The sequence below is a fragment of the Schistocerca nitens genome, chromosome 7, assembly GCF_023898315.1.
Source record: "Schistocerca nitens isolate TAMUIC-IGC-003100 chromosome 7, iqSchNite1.1, whole genome shotgun sequence".
Lineage (NCBI taxonomy): Eukaryota > Metazoa > Arthropoda > Insecta > Orthoptera > Acrididae > Schistocerca > Schistocerca nitens.
Genome location: NC_064620.1, coordinates 169,004,064 through 169,030,061, shown reverse-complemented (window position 1 = coordinate 169,030,061; position 25,998 = coordinate 169,004,064). Strand labels below are relative to the sequence as shown.

Below are 25,998 nucleotides of genomic sequence, written 5' to 3'. Positions count from 1 at the left end.
AAAAATGTGTGCATAACACAAAAATCACCTGTGCTAAGTGTGCTTAGCAGATTGCAGTGGCTTGAGTGAAAAGTAATACAAAGCCGTGTGCAGAATACATGCGAGAGTAATATAGACTAGATATACTAAATCTGTTTAGAATGTTTTGCAAATAGTTAATAAATGAAAATCTACAGTTTAGGAAACTTGTTCGCATTAGCAACAATAAATTTGTAAGATTTTTGTTGTTGAAATAACTAAGTAATTATTAATTATTGTGGTAAATAATTATTGTGATTACAAAAAAAGTATGGATTAGAAAACACTCAGACAAAAGTACTTGTTTAAGTTAAATATGAAAATATTTTTTGTGGAGTCAAAATGACCTATTTCCACTGTTTTAGGAATGTCAGAAACTCTGTTGTAGTTCTAGTGTCAGCATAGCTGCTATTTAAATTTGGCTATATGTAGATTTTTTACCAATGAGTTCACATAACAGAAAACAGCTTTAGTTTAGTAATACCAGTATGTATGTAATACTCTTGCAGTAGATATGTTACTAGTTTATAAATTAATATTAGTCAGTGGATTAGGACGAATTGCCCAGAAAAACTTCTTCAGCTGAAAATAAGGCACTTAGCTTAATGGTGGACTTAGGTTGTTGGGGAATACTCGCAATTCCAGGACTAAATAAAGCAAAAAGAATACCTTTTTGGAAAACACTCTTCCAAACTAATTGCAAATAAAAATTTCAGGACATGTCACAAAGATCAAAACATGTCACAAAGACCAAAACATGTTTCTGATTTTAAAAAAGTGAAGAAGCTGTGGAAGAAGTAATCATTTATATTATTTAAATGATTAATGGAAAATCTCATTTAAAGATGTGAAACAAATACTAACAAAGAGATAGAGGGGCTGGCCAGTACTTACCTCAGCTCAGTACAGCCGATAGATACACAAAAAACAGAACCGAAAATTTACGTTCCTAGCTTTCGGAACAAATGTTCCTTCATCAGGGAGGAGAGAGGGGAAAGAAAGGGAAGAAGGGAAAGTGGATTCAGTTACTCATAACCCAGGTCATGAAGCAACAGGGAAAGGAAAACAGGGAGGGTAGCAAGGATGGAGGCATGGTTGTCAGAGGGAAGCCAAAGATATTCTACTGTAAGTACTGTGCCAGCTTCAAACCAAAGAGGATGCATACAGAAGTAAAGAGGTATACAGTATAAAGATAAACACAACTATGTAGGATGAAAAGATGCGTGAATGGCTAAAGAGGAAAGGGAAAGAGGAGGAGACTGAAGAGTTAATGGGAGTGAAGTTGTTTAACGTAGGTTCAGTCCAGGGGGATGGCGGGATGAAAGGATGTGTTGGAGTGCAAGTTCCCATCTCCGCAGTTCAGAGGGACTGGTGTTGGGTAGGAGAAGCCAAATGGCACATACGGTGTAGCAGGTTCCTAGGTCCCTAGAATTATGCTGGAGGGCATGCTCCGCTACTGGTTATTGGACATCTCCTAGGCGGACAGTTCGTCTGTGTCCGTTCATGCGCTCAGCCAGTTTAGTTGTTGTCATACCGATGTAAAAGGCTGTGCAGTGCAGGCATGTCAGCTGATAAATGACATGTGTAGTTTCACACGTGGCCCTGCCTTGAATTATGTATGTTTTACCAGTAGCGGGGCTGGAGTAGGTGGTTGTGGGGGGGTGCATGGGGCAGGTTTTGCAGCGGGGTCGGTTACAGGGGTAGGAACCGCTGGGTTGATGTCAAGTTTATAGCTAAGCTTGTGATGGTGTGTGTGCTTGTTACACTGTTCATTCCATTCAACATGTCCTGCAATTCTTCCTCTGTTTCAAAGGATAGGCAGTGTCCATAGTGAATGTTATCTGCAATATCATTTCATTGCTTTTTTGATGAAGAGATTGAATAGTAAGGGCAAAAGACTACGTACATCGTTACTCACACCCTTTTAATTCAAATGTTTCATTCTTGGACTTCCACTCTTATTTTTCCCTCTTGGCTCTTTTGTATATTGGATATTACCTATCACAATTGGTTTGAAGAACATTTTGGATGGTTTGAGCAAATGATTTTGCCTCCCAGATTGCCCAACATGAATCCAATCAAACATTTATGGGATGTAATTGGGTGGTCAGTTCAAACACTTTTGCAATTATGGACTACTGTAGAGGCAGCATGGCTTAGTATTTCTGCAGGGAAATTCCAAAGACTTGTTGAATCCATGCCACATTAAGTTTCTGCACTATGCCAGGCAAAAGGAGGTCCGACGTGATATTAGGAGGTATCCTATGACTTTTGTCATCTCAGTGTATATTGCTACATTCGTGTCTTTCCTGAGCTTTTTTTTAACTCCCTTTGTTCATCAATCAGTCAGTTGAGGTATTTCTTCTATTATACAGAGTTTCTTTGCTGTTACCTCCTTTGTACTTATTTTTGTCTATAACCCTTTTTAGAGTTGTCAATTCCTCTACAACTGACCTGCATGTGGTGGTATTCATTATTGCAGTATTTACAGTCTTAAAGAACTTCAAATGCACCTCATCATTTCTCAGTGCTTCAGTACCTTACTTCTTTCCATGCTGATTTTTCAAGTTGATTCTCTTTTATTTCAGTTTGCTCTTCCTCGTTACATATTTGTGGTCTGAGTTTGTATCTTCTCCTGGGGATGCCTTCCAATCCTATATCAGATTTTGGGATGTCTGTTTGACCATGGTGTAATCGATCTGGAATCTTCCCACGTTCCCAAGCCTTTTCTAAATAGTCCTGTCCTTTTCCTCTTGTGATTTTTGAACATTATATTCACATTTAGCATCTGACTTTAGTGCAGAACACAGATAGTCTTTCTCCTCTCTCATTCCTACTATCAAGTCCATATTCTCCTGTAACTCTGTCTTCTGTTCCTTCCTCTAACACAGTGTTCCTGTCACTCTTGATTGTTACATTTCTGTCTCCCTTTATGTACTGAATTACATGTTCAGTACCCTCATATATTTTCCCTATCTCTTCATCTCCTGCTTGACACGTGTAAGGGACATTCGGAAATGATTTACAATTGCATTATTTTACAAATACTACTCAAACTGTAGGTGCATCCTGTCATAAGACAGTCAACTGATTCTCATACCATACATAGACATTAAATGGCAGTTATTAACACTGTATAGTGAAAGAACAGCACTTGTTTGTTGTTAAGTATGGAAAATTGTGGACAAGATGGAAGGCAACTATCATGGGCAAAGGTGGAGTACAAAGTTTTTGGAGAAGCAAGGAGTCGAAACAACAGATATTCACAAAAGTTTAACTTTGGTGTATGGTCAAGGAGCTCCAGTACAAAAGGGTGTTTACAGCTGGATCACTGAGTTTGTTAGTGGAAGGGAATCTGCGTGCAAGAATGTGAGCACTGGGCATTGCAGTCTCCGGGGAACATTAAGCTTTTGTCAGAAGCAGTATGTTCTGTGGTACCATTACATGACTTAGATGCAGGATTCAGCAAAGGTGACAGGGAAAGTGGTTGAAAGAAGTGCTTCTCCAACACAACAATGTGTGGCTTCACACCAGCAAAACCATGACTGCAAAGTTGACATAAGTGAGGTTCATTGTTGTGCTACACCCTACATATTCACTGGATATAACTTCATTTAATTATGCTTTATTCAGTGACACGTAACAGGGCAAGAGGTTTGGTAACACTGAAGAATTGCAGGCAGCTGTCCATGAGTGAGTGTGTAGTACCTCCATTCAATGGTTCCTTGATGAAATAGTGAAGTTGCCTGGAAGATGGCAGCAGTGTGTTGACATTAGTGGGGATTTTGTTGAGAGAGCCCATGTATATTGACCTTACTCGTTAATAAATAAGCTAACAAAAACTACTGCTGTGAATCATTTCCCAACGCCACTCATATATATGCACTGTTACTGTTGACATTGAATCTTTGCATTTCTCTTTTCAGAATTTCTATCTTCTCTGCAGCATTCTGGCTTCTGATATTCCTTGCTCCACCTCATTGAATATTATCTTTTTGTTGATTATTCAGTCATTTTCTGATGGTCACTTCCCCTTGGCAGTCCTTCCGAGATATGTGACTGTACGGCTAGTCTAGATTTGTTTGCCAATAGAGAAATCACTGTGATACATTTTCAGCAAAAAAATTGGTCCAAGAGCAGTGAGCAAGTTGGTATACAGTGATCTCGTACATGGAAGGTTACATGAAGCCCATGGACCATTCGTGTACTCAACAAGGGGACAATTTTTGAATACTACACAATTCCTCTAGCTTAGACAAATGGAGCAAATTGGTTGGTTCTTTTTGCATTAGATGTCTTGTACGGTGCACTTTAAGGGGCTTATGGAGGCACCATTTAGTGCATGGGTGGTTTCTGAGAAAACCCGAAAAAAGCGTTTTTCACCATTTTTTGCCATCAACAGCAGATATCTAAGTAACTAGCCGCAGCAAATTGTTCAGAATTTAATGGTTCATTCTCTAGGTGTATATCTAGAAGTGCCATCTTCCCATTTTTAAAAACCCAGAAAATATGATTTTTAGGTACCAAAACTGAGTTGTGGATTTTAAGATGCCTGTGCACAGCTGCACAGTCAATGGCTGTAATTTTTATAATTTTGTTAGATCTTGATCTCAAACAATCTTAGAAATTTCTGAGAGCCAAAGTTTCCCTACTTGTACATGTAAAATACGCACGTAAAATCTGGTGTGATGCAAACATGTGGTTTATAAAGTGATGTAACATGAAGAAATATGCTTTACAGTGTCTGTGCTATCTTCAAAAGGTTGCTGGGAACCCCATGTTGCTCTACTGAAGCACACGCAAAATTTTTGTGCATGCAAATTAGATCTGAGGTGTAAAATTGGTTTTGCATTACCGTATTTACCCGAATCCAAGCCGCACTCGAATCTAAGCCGCACCTGAAAAATGAGACTCGAAATCAAGGAAAAAAAAATTTTCCCGAATCTAAGCCGCACCTGAAATTTGAGACTCGAAATTCAAGGGGAGAGAAAAGTTTTAGGTCGCACCTCCAAATCGAAACAAAGTTCGTCTAATTGTAATATGAGACGCAATGAGGTCGAATGAATGACGATACAGCTGCAATAGTTTGGTTCGAGTCGTAAGCTTAGCAGTTACGGTTTACCAGGTAGCCATTGCTACGCGTCACGCGCTCCGTCCGTATTTATACGGATATCCTTCCTTTTTCACGTGCTTCGTCTGGTTTGAATTGATTGCTTATTTTTCTTTGATCTGATAAGTGCCGTTCTCTTTGTTATAGGTGTTTACGTCACTCTAAGCCGAAAATGCATTACTGTACTGTGTCATGCATTGTTTGTCGCATTCTGATAGTGCGTGTTTACGGCCTGTCGCCGCTCGCGGCGTGGCTTGCTTTTGTGCGCGCTACCGCCGCTTACAAATAAAAAATAGAGAGGAATCGTTTCATTAGCGAAACATTTGTTGTTACTTACACTACTGCTTTCTTTGATAATGATCAACAAGAACCAAATAATAGACTGCGTATGATAGATGATGTACTGAACGAAATTTTAGCGAAAATTTTTCTCATTTTGAAAATCTTTGCAGGTGCCTCTTTAGTTCATTACATTCTGCACAGAAATTAGTCATCTTAGATTTAAAAATCTAGTCAGTTGCCGTGCTTCATTTCTGACTGTATCACTATCAGGCATAAGAATAATACGAATATAAACATGACATGATATGTATATTCTTCCGCGTTTGCTGTTGTCTCACTCTAGTTTCGTAGTTTATTAGGCAGACAGGATTTAAATGAGATAGTAGCAAACACGAAACAATACATGGCAAAATGTTTATATTCGTATTAATCTTATGGCGAAGAGAATACTACATGTGATTCACAATTCATAAAAGCTCCTATTAGCAACCATCTCTTCTCACAGGTAGGAAAAAATTCAGAACGTAGAGTTGGCCATATTGACAAACTTCCCAAACAGTCTTGCCAGTCAGATTTTCGTAGTACATTGAAATGCTGCTACATTCGAAGATCAACAATACAGAATTTGTATTTACTTTGTTGGATAATGTACCAAAATGCAGTGGTTGAAACTCTGGGCGGAGGAAAAAGGCTCGTCTTCCACTTTTTTTTTTAAATTTATTTACTGACGCAGAGATTTTGGTGCCAGTATTTATCTTTGTGCCTACAAAGCATGCCTGTGTGGCGCTACATATATTCGACGGCAGAAGTTAGTTGTGGCGGCACCCACCAACATTTTTCAGAACTCCCGCTTGCTTTGCACTCGATTCTAAGCCGCAGGCGGTTTTTTGGATTACAAAAACCGGAAAAAAAAGTGCGGCTTAGATTCGAGTAAATACGGTACTTCTACATCTATATCTACATCTACATGGATACTCTGCAAATCACATTCAAGTGCCTGGCAGAAGATTCATCAAACCACGTTCACAATTTTCTTTTATTCCAATCTCGTATTGCGCACGGAAAGAATGAACACCTATATCTTTCTGTACGAGCTCTGATTTCCCTTATTTTCCCTTATTTTACCTACCCTATGTAGGTCTGTGTCAATAAAATGTTTTCGCATTGGGAGGAGAAAGTTGGTGATTGGAATTTCATGAGTAGATTCCGCCGCAACAAAAAAGCCTTTCTTTTAATGATTTCCAGCCCAAATCCTGTATCATTTCTGTGACACTCTTTCCCATATTTCGCAATAATACAAAACGTGCTGCCTTTCTGTGAACTTTTTCGATGGCCTCCGTCAGTCCTATCTGGTAAGGAACCCAAACCGCGCAGCAGTATTCTAAAAGAGGACGGAGAAGTGTAATGTAGGCAGTCTCCTTGGTAGGTCTATTACATTTTCTAAGTGTCCTGCCAATAAAACGCAGTCTTTGGTTAGCCTTCCCCACAACATTTTCTGTGTGTTCCTTCCAGTTTAAGTTGTTCGTAATTGTAATACCTAGGTATTTAGTTGAATTTATGGCTTTTAGATTAGACTGATTTATCGTGTAACCGAAGTTTAACAAGTTCCTTTTAGCACTCATGTGGATGACCTCACACTTTTTGTTAGTTAGGGTCAACTGCCACTTTTCGCACCATTCAGATATCTTTTCTAAATCATTTTGCAGTTTGTTTTGATCCTCTGATGTCTTTATTAGTCGACAAATGACAGCGTCATCTGCGATAAAGAGATGGAGAAAGTGGAATTTGGTGAGAGCCAGCGATAATGAGAGACAGTCTGTGATAGTGACAACAAGGAAGAGAGAGATAGCGACAATGAGAAGAGACAGCAGCAGTACGGAGGAATGAATGAGATAGTAAAAGTAAGAGAGGGCAAGAGGGAGAGTAAAAGATACAGAATCTTTGGGACAACTAGACCTGAAGAAATTGTGTCTAACAAAAAACTGGTAGAGTGACTCCTTGCACTATTTAAGGTCATTGGTTGGCTTTACTAGATATACAGGGAGCAATACCCCACAATAAACTTAGTTTCGATGCGGACAGTGGCAGGTTAGACAAGAGGCAGTAGTAGTAGGTTTGATTGAAGGAAACTGTGCTGAGAGACTGGAGACAGTGACAGTTGCAGAGACGCAAAGAGATAATGACAATGAGCTGTGTTGCATGTTAAAAAGAGCACAAATATGTTTGCATGCCATACAGGAAGGTAAAATGAGGCAGCTAGTACCCCTCTTTTCAGTCAGAGTGTTTTCATCAGGAGTGTATTCAACTTTTTTGTGCTCCGATATGAGCATTTTTCTGCTGGTAGTGTGAATGATCAAACTGACTGACTTTTCTGCTAAAGTATTCTTTCCACATGAACCGAGTTCTGCCAAATATTGCCCCATATGGGGATGAGGAATGAAAGTTAACAAATTTCCTGAATGTAGTTGTGACTGAGAAACTATACACTACTGAAAGTAAGAGACAACATGTTGTGAATGTAGTAACTGAATGATAGTATGTATTAGTTGTGTCCAAAACATCAGTGGTTTTTGGTCTAACCCGCCACTGTCCGCACCAAAACTAAGTTTATTGCGTGGTATCGCCCCCTGTATATCTAGTAAAGCTACCAGTTTTTTGTTAGTCACAATTTCTTCAGGACTAGTTGTCCCGAAGATTCTGTATCTTTTACTCTCCAATGCCATGCATTCGAAGATTAGGTGTGATGCAGTTTCTTCACCCTCACCACAGATCCTACGTTTAGGGTCCTCTTCCGTTATACCCATTGTGTGAAGGTGTTTTCTGAAATTCCCATGGCCGGTCATCAGTCCAGTCATGAGTTTGATCTCTTTCCTGTTCAATCCCAGGATTACAGTGCTGCTTTTAAAACACGGCTTGGACATCATTACCTTACCATGTTTTTGTTTATGGATCTTGGTCCATTGTCCTATGTGCTGTTTCCTACGCCAGTTCTGTACTTCTAATTTGATCATAGCCTTGGTGATTGTCAGGACAGGTTCTGGTCCAATAAATGGAGTTGTTGCCCTCATCCTAGCCAATCCGTCAGCTTGTTCATTGCCACAGATCCCTGAGTGGCCAGGGACCCACACTAGGTTTACCCTACTGCTTCTCCCTAGCTCCACCAGATCCTGTGGCATTCTGCAACAATCTTAGATCTTGTTGCAGGAGCTGCCAATGATTTCAGGGCTGCCTGGCTGTCTGAATAGATGTAGATGCTACTACCCTTGTAGCACCTACACATATTCTCCTCCACACATGCCCTGATTGCAGTTATTTCAGCTTGGAATACAGAGACCAGTTTTCCTAGAGAGATGATGCCCTCCGGTCTTGGCTGAACCCCGTACACCCCTGCCCCAACGCCTTGGTCTATTTTTGACACATCAGTGAACAAAACAATGTCCCATGTACGGTGTCGAACTGTTTTTCCCACTGCTCCTTGCTTCCAATTATTATATTGTAAAGCATGTCGAAGCAGTTGGGAGTTATTATATAGTTGGCAGGCATTTCTCCAACCATTCCTATATTTACCTCACTCACTGTGTTAGTGTGTGATTCTGGATATCCGAATGAGACCCAGTTTTTACCAGTTTTAAGTCTGTGTGCCCCAGCTGCTGCCTCCATCTTGACCCAAAGATATAGTGGAGGCACGTCCAGCATGGCTTCCATTCCAGCAGTTGGTGTGCTGCTAATTCCACCTGTTATGGCTAAGCAGGCCAAATTCTGCACCTTAGCAAGCTTCTTAGCTGCAACCCGCTGTTGTAACTTCTTCCACCACACTACAGCCCCGTAGATCTGACCACTGTGGTGTATATCCAGCGCATATCCCTGCGGCTTAGGCCCCAGTTTTTGCAACAAGCCCTTCTAGTGCTCATTAGAGTACTTTTTGTCTTGGAGCAGATACTCTTAATGTGAGGGGTCCATGTTAGCTTCTCATCTACAGTTACCCCTAGATATTTCACTATCCCGTTCACAGGTAGAGTTTCATTGAAGAGCTTTAGATTCCAACTTGAGTGTTGAATATGTCTCTTCGTAAATGGCACCACAACAGTCTTCTTAGGATTAACCCTCAGATCCTGTTTGATGCACCAATTCTGCACAATGTCCAAACTTCCTTGTGCCATATTTCTAACTGTGTCAGTAAATTTGCCAAGTATTACTATGACAAGGTCATCTGTGTATCCTTGTCAGAAGCATTGTCTGGAATTTAATTCCTCAATGAGTTCGTTCACCACTAAATTCCGCAATAGAGGGGACAAAACTCCTCCTTGTGGGCAGCCTCTAGTGGTGTTAACTACAATCTTTTCATTCATCATGGTAGCCTCTACTTTCCTTCCACTAAGCATGGCCCTGGTCCTCCTGCATATAGTGGTCCCCAGATTATGCACCTCTGCTGCCCTTACCATGGAATCGTAGGTCGTGTTACTGAAGGCCCCCTCGATATTCAGGAAGATGCAGAGGGCTTTTCTTGGAAGTGAAGTGCTTTCTCCAACTTCCCAACGAGTTGGTGGAGAGCTGACTTGCACATGATTTACCTGGTTGATAGCATGTTGGTTTGAATGTAGAGGAGCCCTACTTAGCCTCCTCTCCCCAACATATACATTAACCAATTTTTCAAATGTTTTGAGAACGGAGAAGGACAGACTGATTGATCTCATATCCTTAGCTTTGGTATGATCAGTTCTCCCTGGATTTGGAATGAAGACAACCTTCACTGCCCTCCGAGCATTGGTAATGATTCCTACTGCTAGGCTAACCCTGAATAGCCTGCATAGGACTCTTATGAGCTTCTCTCCCGCCTGTTGCAGGAGAGCTGGAAAAATTCCATCTGGGCCAGGTGACTTGAACGGTTGGAATGTTCCCACCACCCATTGGATTTTATTAAAGTTCACACACTCCTTGGCTGATTCCCAGCCCTCTCTTCGAGTGCCTGAGAACCAGTGTCTCTCCCGGATCACATTCTGGACTGTGTTGTCCAGCAGAGCATATTGAGGGAAGTGAGTTTTGAGGAGCAGTTCCAGCATCTCATGTGGTGTCTTTGCGTATTCCCCATCCTCCTTCCTCAACGTATCTCCTGGATTGGTTGGTACTCTAGTGAGAATCTTGTGAAGTCTGGCTTGTGCGGCCGTGCTCTCCACCACAAAATACCTTCCAGGATGCCTTCTTTGCTTGTCTGTTTGCAAGATTGTAGTTGACAAGGGCCTCACAATATTTAGCCCATTGTCCTTTACGTCTCGCAATATTAAACAGTCTCCGTGCCTGTTTTCTTTGCATTTCTAAGTTGTTATTCCACCAAGGCACACTCCTATTCGGGCACTTCTTGGTGATTGTGCAGTTGTCCTGATATGAGGTCACTATGGCAGAGGTAACAGAGTCTGCTACTTCCTCAAATTCTACTGGATTCCTTATTGTGGTTTTAATTTCCGATAAGCCTAAATCAAGTCCCTCCAACACCACGTGCCATTGTTTGACTTAGCTGACCATCATCATGGAACTAAAGGTTATGTCAATTACTTCTTCCCTTCTGCTATTCCTGAATGTAGGTTCATTGCCCCTATTCAGGACCTCTAAATTGCTAGCTAAAAGGAATTCAAGAAGTACTCACCACTACTGTTGGTGTCCTTGCTGCCCCATACTGGGTTGTGGGCATTGGCGTCCCATCCCACCAGCAGTTGGTCACCTTGCCGATGGCAAGTCTCTACCAGTCTCCTCACCTCCAAGGGAGGAGGAGAGCTGTCTTCGTAAGAAAGGTATGCTGAGGCCAAAACGATTTCCCTCGTGGTATCTTCCTCACATTGCTGCATTTTAATGGTCACAAAGGCCCTTGAGCAGAAATCTATCATTGGCATGAAAGAAATTCCATTTTTTGCATACATGTATGTTCTGGAGTTTCTTAGATTTCTAGCATAAATCAGCTTACCTCCAGTGCCACTGAGGCCCGATGCACCTCCTTTATATAAATAGGGTTCTTGAATCAGGGCCACGTCCACTTCCTGCCTCCCCAGGCAGTGACTTGGGGCAGCAGAGGCCCCTTTACTGTGCTGCAGATTAATCTGCAGCACCTCCAGTCTCCGTCTTGCTGCTATCTGTGAGGTCTGTGAGAACCCTGACGGTGACCTGCGAGAACCCTAAAAATAATTTTAGGTCCTGCATCCGCATCGCCTTCAGGGACTTCTCTCCGACCTCCACTACCAGGGTTCGTTCTTCTGGTGCAACCTTCTGGTTGATCACTCTCCAGTCTTATGTCGAGACTTTTGGGTTCTGGGCACCTATTTTCCCAAACAGTGTCTTAGGAGAGACTTCCTTAAGGATCTTTGGTACCCATATTGATATCTTTGTGGTCTTAAGAAGCTCCACTGCTGTCTTAACCAGCAGCTTCGCATCTTCCCACGGGGATATCATGGGCACCTTATCCTTGAGGCATTCCACTGTGTGCACCTCCTCACAGAAAAAAATGAGGGCACCATGATCTAGATAGACCCCCCTGAAGCTGGGTCCTGGGCCAGCGTCCCCCCAATCTTTTTAAAGAGGGCCATCTGTACCAATTCCCCTGCTGCGATGTGATGGCCACCAGTGGATAGCCTTCCTGGGTAACTGCCATACTAAAAACCGAGACTCCAGTACTATAGGTCTGTTTCTCTATTTCTTGCCTCGGTTTTTTCTGGACTTGCTTATCCAGGGAGGATTCCTCCCTTATCTGCTTGCTACCTGTCTTTGACATAGTGGGAGTCTGCTTATCCCCTTCAACCTGAGACAGTTTCTTCCTGGGGTGTTAGGGCCAAGTCCCTTTAATTCCCTCCACTTGTCTTTAGGAAGCCATTCTTTCCCTTCCTTTTTCCTCTGTTCCCTGAGTAGTTTCCTCCTCTGGGCCCCAGAAAAGCCTTTGATCTGGTCTAGCTTCTTGGTTACATTTCCCACTTCTGGCTCAGGCCTAGACCCTGATTCAGAAGTGGGAGTGCCTTCCATCGGTACTGACCCTGATGTTTCGATATCTGAGGTCTCAGTTTGCCCCTTAGTTTGTTTTTGTGTGTTTTCTTTAATTGTGTCCTTATTGGTCCCACAAAATTTGGGGATCTACAAGGCTCACATCACGAATACCCCGTTCATTGTAAGGCTACTTACTCAGGGAGGTCACCTGGTATCCCTGAGGCTCTATTTGAGACACGTCTTCCCATGTGGCATGCACCCCTCAGCCCGGATCGCATCACACCTTGGGTTGGGCATAGGAGTGGATAGGGAAGATGGGACGTTGTGGGACACTTAGTCTGATCCATCGGCAGTAGGTCCTCTACCTTCAGTATAGCCCTCCGCTTCACGTGGATATGCAAGCCTTTCCACCCGCATGGACAGTGCTTCATCAAGGTGGTGCCCACAGAGAGGTGTGTGTGTGTGTGTGTGTGTGTGTGTGTGTGTGTGTGTGCGTGCGTGCGTGCGTGCGTGCGCGTGCACATGTGTGTCTGGGGCGCATTGTGATATGGTGCTTATTGGTGGTAGGATTTGCATGTCCCCCAGTATAAAGCAGTAACGAAATAGGCCACAGTTGACAGTGCCTCTGTAATGACTGTCCACACTATTGGCAGATGTACATGACGCATCGCAGGATGTGACACGCAAGCAGAAAGAGGTCTGGGTTTCTGAGTGCCATCTGTAGGCTGCTGCATGGACTTGACAGGCACCATTCGAGGACGAGCTCTCATGGTATTTGTTGTGTACCTCTAGTTACAGCAAAAATTCAACACTTAAAACACTTTCATGAAGGAAATCAAAAATAATGTTCAAACAAGAAGTATTACTCCTGTAGGGAATATGTAGCCAAAATAAGGCTAATTATAGTGTGCACAGAGGCACTTATGCTGCCATTCTTCCTGTGGTCCATACACGGGTGGAATGGGAAGAAACTCTAATGGGTATTATCATCTGCCGTGCTATTAACAGTGGTTTGCAGAATATGGATGAAGATGTAGTTTGCATTATAATGGAAGACATTATAATGGAAGACAACCACGAAAGAGTGAATCAGATACCTTTTTACAGCATTGCTTCAACACATAGTTTCTTGTTTTTACATGCAGTATTACCACATGTCATATGCTGCCACTTGCCTGTTATTACTATGCTGTTAAAGAAAATATAATATGGACAGGTGTACAATAAGTCTGACCAATAAAAGAAAGTAACTAACACACACAACAACAACTAACAATAAGACATTATACCTGCTCCCACTCCCAATTAGAGAGCATACCAATTTGTGTTGTTTGTTGCATGCAAATGGGATTTGTACCTTGTAACTCCACTATGTGTTATATTCTGTTAAGACGGCAGCCTTATGTGCAGTCTTACATCAGTCTACTGTTTTAGATTGAAGGGAGAAGTGTGGAAATAGTATTAAGGATTTTTTTTGGTATCATCTGACTTGCTTGCTTTGGGGTATTTCCATGTGTATTCAGAGTGGATGATTCATAATTTGTCACTCCTTAACCATTCATCTATATATGTTACTGTAGAGTCCCGTTAATCCGAAGTAATTGGGACCAGACCTTGTTCGGATTACCGATTTGTTTGGAGTAGCCGGAATTACGATGACGAGTTTCTAGAATGAAGTATACCGAGCAGATAAGTAGGTACACCATGGTAACAAATGGGAACAAGTGTGGGAACAATGGCTCACTCTCACTCCCTGCCCTTGTTGTTGTGCATTGTTGAGATCTTTGTAGTGTGTGACGTCAGTGCACTGCCAGTTGGCTCCAAAGCAATGGACTATGTTAATTATCGATCGCTGGCACGCATAACAGTTGTATTGTATTCGTTTGGATGTAGTGGTGTACGTATTTTCGTCATGAGTAAATGGAAACATACAACATTAACTCTCAAAGAAAATCTGAATGCTTTGAAGCATATAGACAATGGTGAGAATGTATATAAAGTGGCAACGGAACTAGGTGTTGGTAAAGCAACCATTTGTGATTGGAAGAAGAACCGAGTGGAGCTTGAACAATTCTGTGCAATGTCTTCGTGTTAAAACACTCGAAATTTGGCAGACTTTGAAACAGTCCCAGTACAATAAAGTGGATGAAGCTCTTTTTCCTTTGGTTTACGCAGGAAAGAGAAAGGGAAACTCCTTTGAGTGGAGTACTGTTTCAGGAGAAGGCTGTTTACCTGAACAAGTTAATGAATGGTGATGAGTCTTTAAGTGTGAGTATGGGTTGGTTGGAGAGATTCAAAAAAAGTCATGGAATCCATCAGCTAACAATTACTGGAGAGAAGCTTTCTTCTGACTATTATGCAGCGAAGGAATACTTGGGTGAGTTTGAAAAAATGATAAGAGAGGGAAAATATTCTCACCAACAAATTTATAACGCTGATGAGACTGGCTTTAATTTAGGGCACTGCCAACAGAAAGCCTGGCATCAAAAGCAGAAGACCATGCTCTGGTTTTAAAATGTGACTTTATTAGCATGCAGCCACGCTGTTGGTAATCACAAGCTGCCTTAAATGCTGATCGGCAAATCTGCGAGGCTCAGAGATTTTAAAAATTGCAACATGAAGTCCCTGCCTGTATATTATTGCAACCAGAAAAGAGCATGGATGGATGGTAAGCTGTTCAAAGAATGGTTTCACGGCCAGTTTGTTCCCCCTGTTCAAGAGTTTTCTAAGGAAAATCATTTGTCTCCCCGTGCAATCCTTTTGATTTATAACGCGCCATCTCACCCCAGCACTGAGGAATTATGCGATGGAGGAATTGTGGCGAAGTTTTTGCTGCCGAATGTTACACTGCTTCTACAGCCGATCGACCAGGGCATACTGCAAACATTAAAACTGATTTACAGAAAACAATTTTTAAGAATGCTGATCCAGGATGATAGCATTCTTTTAGTGGACAAAATAAAAAAGACCAATGTGAAGGATGTTGATTATTGCACCGTTGAGGCATGGCAGAATATTTCAGAAAATACTCTGAGAAAATCGTGGAGAAAACTGTGGTCATCTCTTGAATTTCAGGACAACCTAGTTGAAAATGAAGAGGAAAATCTACTACAAATGATACAGATATTCCCTGGATGTGAAGAGGCTAGTGAAGGAGATGTAGATGAGTGGATGGCAGCGGATGGGGCATGTGTGGAGAACCTTACTGATGCTGATTTAGTCGCTGCTGCGACTCAAGACCAGGAAGAAGTGGCCTGCTGTGATAGAAGTGACAATGAGCTTGAAAGTGACAAAGGAGAGCTGGTGCCACACAGTGATGCAGCAGAAGCCCTTGACCTCACACTACGTTATTTGGAGCAACAGCCCACTGCTACACCTGCTGATTTGATATTTACGAGGCAATGGCGCATTTATGCATATATAACAGACTGTCTTCATTACGCCAGAAAACAATGACTGAGTTTTTGTCATCTAAAAAGTAGGGATAACATTTCCGCTGTATTTTAGTAAGTTTGACAGCTTTTCTTTCATTTTTATGCATTGTTTAAACCTAATGTTTTCTTCCCAGCTTTTCTAATACATGTTTACTGTACTATATAAGTTAAAATAGTGTGTATATACAGCAGTTTACCGTGCAGTTTTCCATACGTAGACTAACATTTTTCATGTTCGGATTAACCGAATGTTCGGATTAGTGGACCTCTGCTGTACTAGTTTAAAGTCGCTCATTGTGTTTTTCTGTCTGTGTGTGAGGGATAATTTCAGAAACTACTGTAGGCATTTTGATAATGTTTCCGCTGATAGATTGATGCACAAGGAAAGTTTGTGTATACACTATGTGATCAAAAGTATCCAGACACCTGGATGAAAATGACTTAAAAGTTCAGTGGCACCCTACATCGGTAATGTTGCAATTCAGTACGGTGTTGGCCCACCCTTAGTGTTGATTACAGCTTCCACTCTCGCAAGCATACATTCCATCAGGTACTGGAAGGTTTCTTGGGGAACAACAGCCCATGTTCATGGAGTGCTGCACTGAGGAGAGGTATCAATGTCGGTCGGTGAGACCTGGCACGAAGTCGGCATTCCAAAACATCTCATTGGTGTTCTATGGGATCAGGTCAGGACGCTGTGCAGGCCAGGGATGTTATTGTCGTGTAACCATTCCGCCACAGGCCGTGCATTATGAACAGGTGCTCGATCGTGTTGGAAGATGCAATCGTCATCCCCAAATTGCTCTTCAACAGTGGGAAGCAAGAAGGTGCTTAAAACATCGATGTAGGCCTGTGCTGTGATAGTGCCATGCAAAACAACAAGGGGTGCAAGCCACCTCTGTGAAAACCACAACCACACCATAACACCACAGCCTCCAAATTTTACTGTTACACGCTGGCAGATGACATTCACTGGGCATATGCCATATCCACACCCTGCCATTGGATCGCCACATTTTGCACTGTGATTTGTCACTCCACATAATGTTTTTCCACTGTTCAATCATCCAATGTTTACGCTGCTTACACCAAGCGAGGTGTCATTTGGCATTTACTGACATGATGTGTGGCTTATGAGCAGCCGCTCGACCATGAAATCACAATTTTCTCACCTCCCACCCAACTGTCATAGTACTTGCAGTGGATCCTGATGCAGTTTGGAAATCCTGTGTCATGGTCTGGATAGATGTCTGCCTATTACACATTATTAGCCTCTTCAACTGTTAGTGGTCTTTGTCAGTCAGCTGATGAGGTCGGCCTGTAAGCTTTTGTGCTATACCTGTCCATTCACATTTCCACCTCACTAACACATCAAAAACAGTGGACCTAGGGATGTTTAGGAGTGTGGAAATCTCGCGTACAGACGTATGACACAATGACACCCAATCACCTGACCATGTTCGAAGTCTGTGGTTCCGCGGAGCACCCCATTCTGCTCTTTCACAATGTCTAATGACTACTGAGGGTGCTGATATGGAGTAGCTGGCAGTAGGTGGCAGCACAATGCACCTAATATGAAAAAGTATGTTTTTGGGGGTGTCCGGATACTTTTGATCACATAGTGTATAATCTATTACTGCTATACCATACAAGTTGTCTGGTTGTAGATACTTATGACAGGACTTTGCCTACCCATCATCACAGATTTCATCCAAATTTGTGGTATGCAGGACTTTACAGAAATTAAGTGGTTGAAGTGGGAGTGCCAGATAGCCAAGCGTTTAGTGAAAGTAGCATTTTTGGTGCAGATCAGATGAGGCATGAGCCATTTAAGTTGGTGTAGTTTCTAGGCATCTGTTGGTACAGAGGAAGGAGTACCAAACACTAATTCAAGGGTTGCAGGGTTGAGTTCCTTGTGGAAATTTGTTTCTTATTTATTTTCAAGTTTTACGTTACTGAAACTGCATACAAACCAAAACAATGTTCAGTATGCTTTATTTATTAACATTTTCATAAAAGGAAATGCAAAAGAAAATTTCTTATTGAAAATGACTTTCCAAGAAGAAATTGTAATTCAAGTGGAAAGGACTTCATTGAGAATGATTTACTCCCAAACTGTCCAGTGAGAAATAACCTTTTATAAATGTAAACCATATTTTTTCTTCATATAGGAACATTAAAACAACAGGCAATTTCAAAAATACAGAGTTTATTTTTTATGGTCAATGCCAACCACCCCGGTGTGTGTAAGTCATCAAATTTAAAGTAATGAAAGTATCTAATTTTGTATACAAAGTTCTCCTGTATGTTGTACAAACCCTTCCTGCAAATTCATTTGCAATCCTAAATTTTACTTTGCCTTTCCTTTTCTTGCCTTTTATGGAAATGTTTAATGAAAACAATATATTGAACATTATTTTGGTTTATTTGAGGTGTAAGTAATGCGAAAAGGAAAATAAAAAAAGTTTTCGCAGAAAGAATTGACCACATGACACTTGGATTACCATTCTGTACTCTTTCCGCTGCGTCAACCACTGCGTAGAAACCATGCTAATGTAAATGGCTCATAACTCACCCAACCTGCATCGAAAATGCTATTTTTTATTAAATGTGTGGCAATCTGGAGCTCTCACTTCTGTCACCTTCATTTCTGGCTGAGCTCTAAACAAACCATAAATTTGAATGAAATTTGTTATGAGGAGTTGGTGTGGTCTCCTTATTAGTGCTAACTGTGCGACCAATGGGGTGGGTAGTTGGTGCTTTTCTGATTTACATTGTCAACATTTGGTTTAATTTTAACACTAATATTAGAAAATCAAAAATAGGAGATTTTGTATGTGCGTGCACTCAGTCGTGTGCGCATGCGTGTGCCCATGCATGCAAGAGAAAGTGTTTTATATGAGGCATATTCAAAAAGTAAGTTTACTAGATTTTTATATTTTGTGGAAAAAGTGAATCTGAAAAAAAGAAAGGGGGAAAAAGATACAGATTATTGTTGATGCTCTTGTTGAATATTTTACTACATAATCACCATCCTGTTCAAAGTATGTGGTGAGCTGTGGTACAAACTTCTTCATGCCCTCCTCAAAGAACTCTCCTACCAGTGCCCTCCCCCACTTCAGAAACTCTTTCTGCACCTGCTCATTAATTGAAAATTTAATTCCACTCATATGTGCCTTCGGGGAAGTGAAAAAATGATAATCTATAGGTGGCAAATCAGGGGAATATGGGGTGTGGTTTGAAATATCCCAGCAAGATGAGTCCAAGAGTTCCTTGGTGGCCAAGGCTGTGTGAGGACAGGCATTGTCACGAAAAAGCACATTCCTCTCACCAGTATTTGCCTTGTTTTGTTTTCAGTGCTTCCTTCAAGTTTTTCTATGGTCTCAATAGTGTGTGTTGATGGTCTCCCCCTGAGGCAGAAATTTGACCAAAATGATGCCGTTTTGGTCCCAAAACACTGAGGCCATCATTTTTTTCCCCTCGAAATTGTGGTTTTGAATTTTTTGACAGATGAGAAATTGGTGTCACACAATTGTGATCATTGTCTTTTTGTCTCAGATGTGTAATGAGACACCCACGTTTCATCTCTGGTCACAGTAGAATTCATAAAATCCCCACCTTCCAATTCAAGTCCCTCAAAATCATGGGCACTATACCTGTTTTTTCTTGTGGTACTCTGTCATCTGCTTGGGACATTATTGTGCACAGTTTCCAATATCCCAACATTTCTGTGAGTAAGTGTCATGTTTAAGAGAGTTCTGGAGAGGTGTGGAACATCACAGAAATTTCATCCGCTATCAGTCGACAGTCTTTGTAAGTGCACAATTTTTTTGCATCCACTCATCAGTCAAAATGGAAGGTCTTCCTCTCCTTTGTTTGTCATATACATTTGTTCTGCCTACACCACCTAAACATGCTCATTCTGTTCATAACACATTCACCATAAATCATTTTGATGCACGAAAATATTGTGGTAGGTGATGTTCCTTCTGCAGTTGGGAAGCGGGTCACAGCACATGGGTCACACTTGGCAGGATTTCTTTCTGACATTTTTCACCTCTATTGGACACTACACTGTGAGTTTGTGTTCTGCTGTGTTCCTGTGATACTCGCTCTGGTTATGGGATACCCTCTAATGCTTAGTGTTGCCAGCACTCAAAAGAGGTCTCATATTTATCAACTGCAGAGTAATTAAGTCGCTTAGAGTTTGTCTCTAACAAACAGCAGAAGTGCACATACTATTACTGTTGATAACAGTATATTGCTGAATTCATCTGTGATTCAGTATTTGATTTGAGTGAGTTGCTTTTAACTAACTGTGTCTTCTTATCTCTGAATTTTTGTACTTTATGCATGATCATCAAGAAATGTCACTTCCCCATTTTGTTCCATTAACAAGATTCACTAAAGAAAACCTAAACATAATTTAGAAGAAGAGGAAGAAAAAGATGTGTTGATTTTTCATAATGATACTGCACTGACCTGCAGAAGCTAGTGCAGAAAGAATACCATTATGAATATAGCTGCTGTGTTTAGCAATAGTAGTTTGCAATATTTTTTGTCAATTTCCTGTGTCTGTAAATGAATCTAAAATCCATAATGTTGGATCCTAGTACCTGTTAAGCAAAACTAGGAAGTGAGACTATAAATTGTTAATGGAGAATACTTTGGTGAATACTATTGGTGAAGAATTGGAGAATACTATTGGTGCTAAATATGAAAACCTTCATTTTTTAAAAATCGTGTATATAGATGTAGATGATTTCAGTTTCTGATTATTAACATCTTTCAGGCAGATTTAAGGTAGCCAGAAATGTGATTGAAGTTTTGTTTTTTTGTTCTTTCCTTTGTCATAAACTGTTTTGGCACTGTAGTTCAGTACTTCATTTTCATAATTTTGTATTTGATTAAAATGTTTCACTGAAGTTTTTTGAGTTCCACTCTCACATTCATTGTAAAGATAAAGTAAAACTGTGATCAATTATTGTCCTCATGATTGTATTTGTCTGTGCAGGATCTTCCAGAATTTTTTGAGGACAATATGGGGACGTGGATGTCAAATTTCCATGAACTACTGACTGTTGATGTTCCATGTCTCAAAAATGAGGTATTTGTAATAATATATTCCTTTTGTATTGGCACATATTTCATTTTTCTCTCTACGTTTGTTCTACTTGCACAGTTCATAAAGTTAATGTAAATACTTCATTTAGCTCCACCCCACTCTCTCCATTTTCATTTCTAGGATGAAGAGGAAGCTGGACTTCTTGAGCAGTTGAAATCACAGATATGTGACAATGTTGCATTATATGCTTTGAAATATGATGAAGAGTTCCAGAGTTACCTTCCACAGTTCGTGACAGATATTTGGAACCTGCTAATTTCAACAGGAACGCAACCTAAGTATGACTTGGTAAGTACGAGGGCTACTGCCATTGTTGCAGATTTTCGCTTTGTTTAGTTTATTATATGTGGTGAGGGAGAGATAAGGAAGTGAACAGGCATATCATTTAGATTGTGGTTTGTTTGTATAATCTTAACAGTTGGTCAGCAATGCTCTGCAGTTCCTGGCAACTGTTGCAAACCGTTCACAATACCGACACCTGTTTGAAGATCCCATCATTATGAGCAGCATATGTGAGAAAATTGTAATACCTAATATGGAATTTAGAGGTTAGTAATGGCACTTGAATGTTATGTGGATGACGATGAGATAGGCTTTGCAGTTTCTGCTCTGTACTTTTTTCCTGTGTTTTAGCATCTGACGAGGAGTTGTTTGAAGATAACCCAGAGGAATATATTAGACGTGACATCGAAGGTTCAGATGTTGACACAAGACGGCGTTCTGTATGTGACTTGGTAAAAGTTTTGTCACAGTACTTTGAAGCAAAAATGATTGAGGTGTTTGGACAGTATGTACAGGTAAGATAACATAAATTTGTGATTAGATCAAAAGGCGTGAAGATTAGAATGAAATAGGGAAGGAAATAATCCCTTTATGTTGTATATGTGTGTTAGTGATTGGAGATGATGTTATATTTTTTAAAAATAATTTTTGTTACGAGACACAATCACATTTATGTTTTTAGATTACCCGTTTTGAATGGGTCAAGTCATCATCAGATTCACAAAAAAATTAAATCTTCTGTATAATTTGACAGAAAGACCATGTGTTGTTGCTAACTTAAGATGTTTTATACAGCCAAAGGTAAAATAAAAGTAAAAACAATTCACTAGCACCATCTGATAGTGGCTGAAAATGATAAAACCAGTGCATAGTATACCATTACACTAACAATATAAAATGTCCTATCATGAAATGTAACAGAATCTTTAAATAGCCATCAGCTGTGCCCAATAATGCACATTATTTGGATACACAGTAAGAGCTAGCAGGAAGGAGCAGGACAGGTTGCCAAATGGACAATCTTGGTTTATTACGCACAGTTCGCACACATTCACTTGTGCTCAGGTGTGCTTGTGAGACGAAGTGGAGATTCCTGTCTACCTGAAAGACTCATCTGACTGTGAAGTAAATAAATTGCAAATGAAAGAGAAAGCATCTTTTAGGGACTCATATCCAGTTAATCATTGGTAGTTAATTTTTAACAATGTGAATTAAGATAGATGACTTTTCACCACATAGAGGGGATATTCAGCAGCAGACAGGCACATTTAAAAGTACAATTAAGAGTAGAGTAAACTATTGGACAGAGTCCTGTAGGTTTAGAAACACACACACACACACACACACACACACACACACACACACGGCCGCCGTCGTCTTCTGGTGCCGAGGCTCGACTGAAGTGAGCAGCATTTTTGTTGGTGTGGGTTGTGGGAGTACAGGAATGTGTGGGGCAGGGAGAGGGAGGAATAGCAAGGTAGGGATGGGGAAAGATGCAGTTTGTACTGCCTGTGGGAGAGGACAGGGACAGGATGGTGAGTGGCTAGGTGATGCATCAAGAATCTATGCTTGGAGTGGGTGGAGGGAAGAGGATGCTACACCCAGCAGTCCACAGTCTCGTCCGCACCATGTCTTTGCACAATCTCACAGGCAGCATAACAGTGTCCCCAACCCTACCCTGCTATCTCTCCTCCTCCCAGCTCCACATCTCATCTATATCGCAACTTCCCTCTCCAACTGAGGTCACTGATCCTCTCAGTGCACAGAGGTGACAGTGACCATGTATGTGAGTTGTGCATGTATGAATGAATGTGTGTGTCTTTTTGTAAATCTGTATTCTGTAGCTTAGTCTACTTTTAATTGTACATTTAAATGTGCCTGTCTGCCATTCAATGCTGCCTCTGTGTGGTGAGTAGCAATGTATCTTCGTTGTTACTCCACCCTGGTTTTCCATAGTTTTATTTTTACTTTTTATTGTTTTTAATGTAATCTGTCTAAAATATGAGTAAAGATATTTTATAACAGTTTGTCATGTGTTACCAGTGTATTATTATTGAATTTGATCACTTTTAACCACTGACAGATGGTGGTGGTGCCTAGTTTTTACTTTTTATTTTGGTTCTGCTATATAAAGTCTAGGAGAACACCTTTTAAGTTAGTGGCAAAGCATGGTTATCCTGCGAAGTACATTGATAAACAGAATTTTACTAGCTCTTTATCTTATGATACTGAATATATATTAAATATAACATGCCAAATTATTTAGAAGTTTTGATTTTTGTTTTTACGGGCGAACAAAATTGTTTGAAATGGTCAAAACCAGTAGTATAAAAGTATAATTGTTTCTGGCAGTAAAAATTGTTTTAAACAAACACTGATTCCTCTTTAAGACTTCAGTTTGCTTGAATTTTACAGATTTTGTTTCCATAAAAAAGAATTTTTTTGGATGCATGTTAAGAAAAAGACAAAATCAAAAGACTAATGATTTTGTGTGATTAGAGGAATGGTGGTTGGAGCTATGTGCAAGAGACATTCCATTTCAGAAATTGTTATGGAGTAGAGCAGTGACGTTTGCATAGAGCTGTCAGTGCTAACAGGCAAGCAACACTGCATGAAATAACCAGGGACATACAGCAAACATATCTGTTTGGACTGTGTGGTGAAATCTGGTGTAATAAGCCATGGCAACAGACGACTGACGCCATCATATGCAATGCCTTTCCTGAGCTTGTTGACCATATTCGTTGGACCGTGGAAAACTGTGGCCTGGTCAGATGAGTCCTGAATTCAGTTGGTAAGAGGTGATGGTAGGGTTACAGTGTGGTGTTGACCCGCAAAGTCATGGACTCAAGTTGTAAAGAAGGCACTGTGCAAGCTGTTGGTGGCTCCATAATGGTGTGGGTCCAACTGAACCATTCATTGACTGGTAATAATTACATTCAAATACTTTGAGACCATTTGCAGCCATTCATGGACTTCATCTTCCCAAAACACAATGAAATTTTTGTGGACAATAATGTGCCATGTGTGAATGGATCACAATTGCTTGTGATTAGTTTGAAGAACGTTCTGGACGATTTGAATGAATGATTTGGCCACCAAGATTGCCTGACATGAATCCTATTGAACAATTGTGGGACGTAATCGAGAGGTCAGTTTGCGCATAAAATGCTGCACCAGCAGTACTTTCGCAATTATGGATGGCTATAGAGGCAGGATGTCTCAGTATTTCTCTAGGAGACCTTCAACAACTTGATGGGTGCATGCCACATTAAGTTGCTGCACTACACTAAGCAGGTGGTGGTCTGGCACGATATTAGGAGATATCCCATGGCTTTTGTCACCTCAGTGTATTACAGGAAAGCAAAAGAATTTCTGTACGAATTGATTAGGAAGACAAGTAAAAGCATTGTCTGCAGGTGCCAAATAAACTGTTTTGACCACAGGTCTTTCAAGGAATAGTGGAACAGTCATCTGTTGGATTTAGCATATAGGTAATAAATGGATATCAAGAGTATAGAAACAGATTAAATATTTTTTTTTTTTAAAAAGGCACATTGGAAATAATAGGAATAGGACAGTTGAAGGCAGTAAAAGCAGATAGCTAGCAAGAAAGGAGGACTTGAGACATGAATGTGGCAGACAAATGACAAGAAATTGGCTAACATATGTGGGGAAGGGAAGGGGGGTTGGAAATCATGAGGGAGAAAGTATATGCAGAAAAGAGGAAGAAACAGACCCCTGCCCCTCACACACACACACACACACACACACACACACACACCACCACCACCACCACCACCATTATCATGATTGTCTCTATCCTCTAGACCAACTTAGTGAAGTATCGGATCTGATGTCTGCATCTCAGGGGAAAGGTCACTGCTGAAATGACTCTAATGCCCAAGTCTCTTGCAACCATACCAGTGGGCTAAATTCTGTCACATATTTCGAATTCAGTGATGTTAAAGTAATTACATTGTGAGCTTCTATATCAGCAAATTTAATTGACATAAAACTTCAGTGAATACAGAGATAGTTTTCTCAGTGACTACACAGAACAATCAGCCATTAGCTAAGGAAATACATTGCGCTATGTGTTGGTGCTACCTAACAGAGATGTGCTCTGCTAAATATTATGAAAAATGGAAAGTAAAATCTGTTGTGGCTTAGAACCCATAAGGAACTGATCCACTGAGAAATACTAAATGATATTTAGTTATTTCTTTGTGTTTAATGCGTATTTAAATGGAAACTAAACTAAAAAAGTAAATTAAAACTGTGTAGAAGAGCTTAAATTAGTTAGGAAAAAGAATGATAATTCCGTCTTCAATGTCTGTTATTTTTAAGGCAATGATACAGAGGTATGGTGAGAGCCCAGATCAAAACTGGCGAAGTAAAGATGCTGCTCTGTACTTGGTCACGTCTCTTGCTGCCAGAGGACAGACACAAAAACATGGCATAACACAGTCTAGCCAGCTGGTTGATCTCAACAGTTTCGCACAGGAGCACATACTAACAGAGCTTCAGAAACCAGGTAAGAAGATATAGGCAGAATATTTGGATTTATTTTGTACAATAATCAAGAAACCTTCACGTGTAGTTTGAATTTATTTTAATGATATAATCCCTGGTAAGCAGAATGACATTTTTTACACAACAAAGAAAAACTGATCCCTCAGGTTTTCTTGGTGTGGTTGATCAGTGGGGTGCTTTCGGGTGTTTTGACGTATTTGTAGCTGCCATTCTTCTCCACAATATTTGGATCCTTCTACCCAGTACTA

At 40.7% G+C, this 25,998-nt stretch overlaps 1 protein-coding gene across 1 annotated transcript in view; it reads left to right on the top strand.

The window, feature by feature from the left end:
* Nucleotides 1-25,998, top strand: part of LOC126194942 (exportin-2) — a 191,038-nt gene that overhangs the window by 74,077 nt on the left and 90,963 nt on the right. The window contains exons 6-10 of the mRNA XM_049933328.1: nucleotides 20,822-20,914; nucleotides 21,053-21,220; nucleotides 21,351-21,480; nucleotides 21,566-21,729; nucleotides 25,565-25,751. Coding sequence (XP_049789285.1) covers nucleotides 20,822-20,914; nucleotides 21,053-21,220; nucleotides 21,351-21,480; nucleotides 21,566-21,729; nucleotides 25,565-25,751 — 742 coding nt within the window. The remainder of the gene's footprint in view (nucleotides 1-20,821; nucleotides 20,915-21,052; nucleotides 21,221-21,350; nucleotides 21,481-21,565; nucleotides 21,730-25,564; nucleotides 25,752-25,998) is intronic.